Consider the following 7,079-nt stretch of genomic DNA (forward strand, 5'->3'; position numbering starts at 1 on the left):
TGGAGTATATGTCGTTTTCTTGCCACCCTTTCAGCCGTGAGTCCATCATGAATAATTATGCTGCTTTTGGATTAGAGATTAGACTCATATAATTATAATCATAAAAACACTTCATTCACATGGGCTACTTCTTAAATTTATAAAACAAATTGAAAAATCTTAAAGCACCCTAAGATTTTTTAAATTGTTTTATAAATTATAATCATGAATATAAACAATACTATCAGGTAACCTATGCTCCGCAAGGGTATTTTTAAAGCACTGAATAGATTTAATTTAGCTTTATAGTTCTTGACTTCAATCAAGCAGAAATCAAAAATCTATTAAAATGAATATTATAATGAATGACGAATAGAATTATCATTTTGATTAGTGTCTCACACTTTCAAATTCATCATCCAATATTACAAATAAGGTTGGATATTATTTATTAGATATTATTAATTTTGATTTTAAACTAATAACAAATTAAATGAATTTTCATAACTTTGTTAGTTTTGAACAGATTGATTTGAAACTTCGTGGGTGTGTTAATTATATGAAGGTAAAAGTTTATGATTTTTTTGTAGAATTCTCCTACGTCCCCTTCTCCCTCCTAAATTGAAAAAAAAACATATTGTAGTTCTGATGCTATATGCGAGAAGATTCAAAAGTCGCGCTATTCTGAGCTTCCTCTGTGCTTCGCGGCAAGGAACAGGATTGTATTAAATCGCCCGCGGAACAACACTATTGGCACAGAGGAAAGAAACACTACTTATGCTTATTCCGTGCTATTGGTCTACTCAAAAGCGCGACTTTTGAATCCTCTCGCATATACCATCAGAACTGCCATATGTTTTCGGATTAGGAGGGAGAAGGGAACGTAGGAAAATTCTACAAAAAATCATGAACGTTTCCCTTCATACAATTAACACGCCCTTGAAGTTTCAAATCAATCTGTTCAAAACTAACAAAGTTATGAAAATTTATCTAATTTGTTGTTAGTTTGAAATCAAAATTAAAAAATATCCAACCATCCGACCTGAACATTCTACTGATTTTTGGGTTCTCAATCTATTTTTGTTTAAAAATGATTATTCAATGATATTTTAGCTTTTCAAAACTTGGTATCATATTTTTGACGAGTTTCTTCATACCTAGACGCCAATGGCGTCATACACATTTTTGGGGGGGATTAATTTTAACCTAGAGGACCGATTCTCTCTATTACAAGAAATATTTCTTACAAGGCTGTACAGTATAGTATTGCAAAATGAAAGATCTTTTATATGATTGAGATCAAGATTTCTTTCGTTTTCAACCACATCTACATGATACAGGTAAATCTGATTTTTCTATCGGTACTTTCTTCATTTCCTGATTGAATAGTTTAAGGTACCGGTACAGAAAGAGAATCAACTGTATTCAAGATTTCACGACTGATGCATTCCTTTCTAAAAGTATGTCTTGTTGCTTCCTAATCATCCAACTTATTCACATGTTCTTCTGTCTTCACGATTCTAGGTAGATCATCAATCAGATTCTCACGAATTTCGTTTGGTACCGTATTAAAAACTTTGGTATTAACAAAACTTTTATCAGTTCCACACATTCACATTTTCTTAATCTGTTCATTGAGCTTTTCTTCTAAAACTAACTTGTTCATTTATTTTATTAATGATGTTGCTTTTTGAATAATTAATCACAAGACTACTTTCATATGATGATATTATATCATACGTCAAAATAGAATTAACATCGCTAAAATCTCATATCCTACATTATTACTACCTTACTACATCCTTACTACCTATCCTAAATAGAACTGCAAGTTCAAAAATTGTCTTCCAAACTTTTCCCTCCGCTACCCTTCTTAGAGCAATTATTGTCTGGTCAACGGTATGTTAAATCATAATCTTATGTCACCTATCACGAAAGTAGAATGAGTATGTACTCGGATTATTAGAAATAGCGAAGAGTTGTTACATTCTGATCCTATGTCATTTTTAATGTTAGCCTATGTACACTTTTAAAAACGCACGTTATATTCAACTCTTTTCAGGCAATTTGGAGGCACGTTGTAGCCGAGGGCCTGACCAACGTTATTCACAACAATTTTGATGCGAAAAGAGTTGTAAAAATGCTTATGGCGCTCCCGCACCTTCCGCCCCATCAAGGACCTCCTCATGATGACCGGGTCCCCCATATGGCATAGTTGATGGCTTGAATGCCATAAACAATTATTATGTTGATGAGGGACTCCTCGACCATCGGTTGACGAGAGTCATTGCATATGTCAGGAGGTACGTATACAGAGTGTTTACAGGCCGCCATTTTGTTTTATGAATTTGAAAAATTATCATAATTTTTTTGTAGCTTTGTCTAGTTATAAATTATTGCGCCAGTTTCAATTTCGTAAGTTCAACTATTATTTAGAAGCAAAATAAGTGAAAAAAGTAAAATGGCCGCTGAGTGAGTAACTGAAGACTTCAGGACAATTTAAATATGATATTTATATATGTTTCTCGCCCAGGAACAATGTCCTAGAGTATTGGTAGGGAGTTCGTAAACACTCTGTACCGGTATATAACATTCCATTCTATTTTTCTCTATGAATCTTGTGATGTTACAAATTCTCTCTATATAAAATCGAATCCAGAAACTTATTCTTATTCAGAAACAGTGAACCCATTCATAATTTCTGTCAAGATATTGCTGAAAGGAACCGATAGCTTTTCTTTGGGTGATGGGTGAAAATTATCAAACCTTTTGGAGAAAATTGGTACTGTAGCACGGCAATCTATAAAAAAAATGTTCTTAAAACAAGTTAAATATTATTCTCTTTTATGAAACATTCAAGTCGAAATAATGTAAGTCCTAAAGTATTTTTTAGTTTCTGTTTTATTAGGCGTTGCTGCAGGCTATTGTCTATTCGAACGAGGTAGTGAGTTATCAAACTGATGACCAGAGCCTCGATTCGTTGTTCGTTTTGTTCGAAAATTACGTTCTATTGCTTTCATCAATCAACTTGAAATTTTCAAAAGATATTCTTCGAGAAGAACACGACGATCTGAATTAAGATCGAGTTCGTTGGCTAAGGAATTGACTTATTCCTTTGACCTTTCTGAGAATGTAACAGGATAACATTGAAAGTGCATAAGAAAAGGGATTGTTGGACTGTATCATTACAAAATGACAAATGAGCTGGATTGTTAATTTAATTATATGATGCATGCAATAATCAATATCTAATACCATAAATGCAACCTGAACTACTTTTCTTGACTTTTCACTGCATTCAATAACACAGCTGACAGAATACTGGAAACTAATAATTTAAAATAACAGATCACAAGTTTCTCTGTAATTTTATTCTTGGAGGTGGGAATAATCTCTTTTATTGATTTATTCAGGTATTGGGTGGGGGTGATTGGTGTGGAGAGCCTCTCCACCTTGCAGGCACCTCGGAGGACTAATAATCACCTGGAGAGCTTCCACGCTAGGATGTTGGCTGCATTCGGCGTCAACCTGGATGTGTGCAGTTTTATACGTAAGTAGCTGCAATGATACATTAAAATTGCATTATAAGATAGGTATTTTACTTCCAACATATTAAGCCTACTGGCTGTCATGACATAAAATTAACTCTACCACACATAATGAATGAGTAAAATCTAAAATTGTTGAACTTTATTTATATGTCACGCTACCTTCCTATTCAGAATACATTCTACGGAGGTTACTTTTTCACATTCCTATTGGCCATTGATGAATATCCGAAATATTTTAGAAGTTACTTACACTCTCACTCTTAAACACAGTTGCTGAAATGGTTGTGACATTTGTCATACCAGTGGATTAGCCTACCAAGAAGTCCTCTCCATAAAATATGCCACCAGATTGGTTCAAGTGGGCTAAGATGTTGTTTTGGAGCTCAAGTTATTATACAAATGATTATTTATTGATTTTTTAGTCATTCATACAACAAGCACATTATCAAAATGATAGGGAGAGGAAAAAATAAAGTAACCTTGTGCTATTCCTCTCCCAAATGTAGATAGCACATATTGTAGTCCGAAATAGGTTAGGTCTTGTAGTTCTTCAATTCACAAAATTTCCAGTCCTCAAGTATTTTCACAAAGGAGATTTTCAAATTTAGATGCTTAAAAACTGAACATAGAAGATATATTTCACATTATTATAACTAGAATAGGAAATATTTACATATTAAAAATATAAATTTGAAGAGTTACCGAAAAACAAACGGTTCTTGTTTTTTTTTCAGGAAAATTGAGAGAAGTTGAGAGATCATCATTTGATGATTTACAACGTATAGACAGAGACAATCCGCAACGAGTGCGTAGGGCTCGAAGTGACAACAACGCCAACTCTGATGCAATCAGGATGGCGCTGCGGCGATTAACGCGCCAGGAAATTACACTAATAAATTTCCTGACGACGGTGAGCCATTGTGCTGACAACCTGATAGAACGGGGATTTGTCCAACAGCACAATGGCCTCCAGGAAGCGGTCGTCGTTGACGAGGAAATAATTGAGTGGATGTTGCCAGTGGCAGGAGAGGAGGTGGTGGTGGCAGCAGAAAATGTAAGGCCACCTACCCGACGCCGCCGAAGAAGACAGCAGCGAGTCCTGCAGCGTCCCATCGAAGCCCAGCAGTAGCCACATGCAGTCCCACGGTTGAGCAATTGCGTGATTTGTTTGAACAATGAATGTACGCACATTGCTCTTCCGTGTGGGCACATTTGCATGTGCGAGGAATGTGCCGAGCAAAATCTATTGCACATGAACGGGCAGCCCTGTTGACCACTATGCAACATACATTGTACACACTATCAGAGGGTGTACTTAAATTTTCAGTAAGCAGCAATAAGCAGGTAGGCTCAACTCACACTTAGGCGAGTCAGGTCGAGAAGAGTCTCGACTCTAGTCGAGAGCATGTGTTTCCAAATGGTGACACTCAGACCAGTCGATTTTAGTCTCCGCGATTGTCACCATTTGAAAACAAAACGAGTCTCTTCTCGGCCTGAATCGCGTAAGTGTGAGTTGAGCCTAAGAGTCATCAAGGAAAAATAATTATTGTAATGTAAAGTATATAATACAGGCTGTGTGAAAAGTCCAAGAACGGCTTAATATCTCATACACAAAAAATGTGATTTGACGGTGGGTGTGATTGGTTCCTATACTCTTTCTTCCCTTTCTGCTTTGAATATTATTGATTAATAATGTGAATATCTTTGAAACAGTTTGAGATGTCGATATGCGGTTTTTGCAATTCATTTTTTCTTGAAATTCCGTCTTGAAATCATATATCGCATGATCACCTTCCTTTAAAAAAAATATGGCAGACCAGATTTTTGAAATCATAGTAAAGTAGTATTTTCAATATGAGTAGGATCCACAATCACACCCACCGTCAAATTACCTTTTTGTATAAGATATTAAGCCGTTCTCGGACTTTTCACCCACTCGGTATAATGTGCTATATAAATGATAATCGAGCCTCAAATTTTGACATTCAATAACTTTTTTATGTGTGCACCGAATTTGATGATTTTTATAGTTGTGTTCGTTATGTTCAGGACCACTTTTATGGCCTATCAAATTTATAATCCGACTTCTGGACTCTTTCCAACGGTCCTTCAAAGTCTATATGTAATCTGTATGGTAGAAGATTTGTAAGCTGGCCACACACAGAAATAAAAATCACCTGTTATAATCATTGCGTCATACAGCAGCCGTCAGTAGATAGTAGACAAGAGTGTGTGCTGATCCATAACCGCCCATGTATTTCATGCTATAGTGAGGTCCACGTTATAATGGCAGTGTGTGATTTGCAATGGTGTTGCTATCCTTGTCTATCGTTCAACAAAACAGATGGCGCTATCTCTTTCACGCATTGCGATGTTGCCACATCGTTTATCAACAATGTAGAAATTTAACTACCTAAGTAATTGACAAAATATTTTATCTCAATCATGAATATTTATTATTACATCTTTAAAAAATATATTTTCTTGGCAAATAAAATAACTATTTTTAACAATAATTAACAGTTAAATTCATCAGATATACCAGTATCAGCTGTTTGGGTGGCAAGGCTGAGATCTGGCAACCCTTTTCTCCTATCTTCCTACACTGCCAATATAACGTGGAACTCACTATAAAGGCCCCGACTAAAAACAAAAAGATCTGGTGTGGCGCACTCACACAACTTTCCTTGCCGTTATAAAAATTGATCACCTGACGCTAGTGTTCACGCGCATCTCAAGTGTACGATTCAAAGATCTGAGCCAGCTGGTGACAGGACAATAACGCTGGAGACACACGAGGACTCTTCATAGTGAATGATTTAATAGAATCAACAGTAGTTGCCAACAGTTTGGAATTGAATAATCACATTTTCTCGAACTTCGAGCTTATTTCCTATTTTAGGTGAAAATGTTACTAATCATTAATTGTAGATATTTTCATGCTCAATCTTTTCCACTTGAAATTTTTAGTTTCTATTGTATCTGAAGCCTGATAATTGGGAATCTAAAATCAAACTTTGCATAGATGGATGGAGCTCCTGAAATTTTTACAGATATGGGACACACATACAGACCAATAACCAAAAACCACTTTTTTGGACTCAGGGGACCTTGAAACGTATAGAAATGTCGAAATTTGGATACCTTAATTTTTTCGGAAAGCAATACTTTCCTTACCTATGGTAATAGGGCAAGGAAAGTAATGACTGTTCTGTGTGTAACCATGCAGGAATCCCCAGGAGCAATAGTTTCAGGGATGTTCCTCTTGAAGTAGAATAGATCGTCTCTGTCCCTCCACTGTGGCCCAAAATGAACCGCCAACAGTTTGTTAACATCATGAAGCTTGGCTGGTTTTACTGGAACATCCTTTTCAATCACCGAAGGATTAATTTGCAAAACACTCCTATTTCCTTTTAGAATCAATCAATCAATCAATCAAATTATTTATTGTCACACAACATTAAAATGTTACAACAACGTCATTAATAACACAGAAAACATCAATTTAAAAAATCTATTACAAAGAAATCTTCAACTTTATATAAACAT

General features: G+C 35.5%; 1 protein-coding gene across 1 annotated transcript; it reads left to right on the forward strand.

The window, feature by feature from the left end:
• Positions 1 to 3,219: 3,219 nt before the first annotated feature.
• On the forward strand, positions 3,220 to 4,659 carry LOC120352467. Its single transcript, XM_039433186.1, has 2 exons — positions 3,220 to 3,529; positions 4,316 to 4,659. The coding sequence occupies exons 1-2, from the start codon at positions 3,484 to 3,486 to the stop codon at positions 4,657 to 4,659; spliced, it is 390 nt and encodes a 129-aa protein (XP_039289120.1). The 5' UTR covers positions 3,220 to 3,483.
• The last annotated feature ends 2,420 nt before the right edge of the window (positions 4,660 to 7,079 follow it).

This window comes from Nilaparvata lugens, chromosome 1 (genome assembly GCF_014356525.2).
Source record: "Nilaparvata lugens isolate BPH chromosome 1, ASM1435652v1, whole genome shotgun sequence".
NCBI lineage: Eukaryota > Metazoa > Arthropoda > Insecta > Hemiptera > Delphacidae > Nilaparvata > Nilaparvata lugens.

Coding starts and splice junctions, on each gene's coding strand:
- LOC120352467 (XM_039433186.1), top strand. CDS start 3,484: ATGTTGGCTGCATTCGGCGTCAACCTGGATGTGTGCAGTTTTATAC. Junction 3,530..4,315: donor GGATGTGTGCAGTTTTATAC/GTAAGTAGCTGC, acceptor TACAACGTATAG/ACAGAGACAATCCGCAACGA.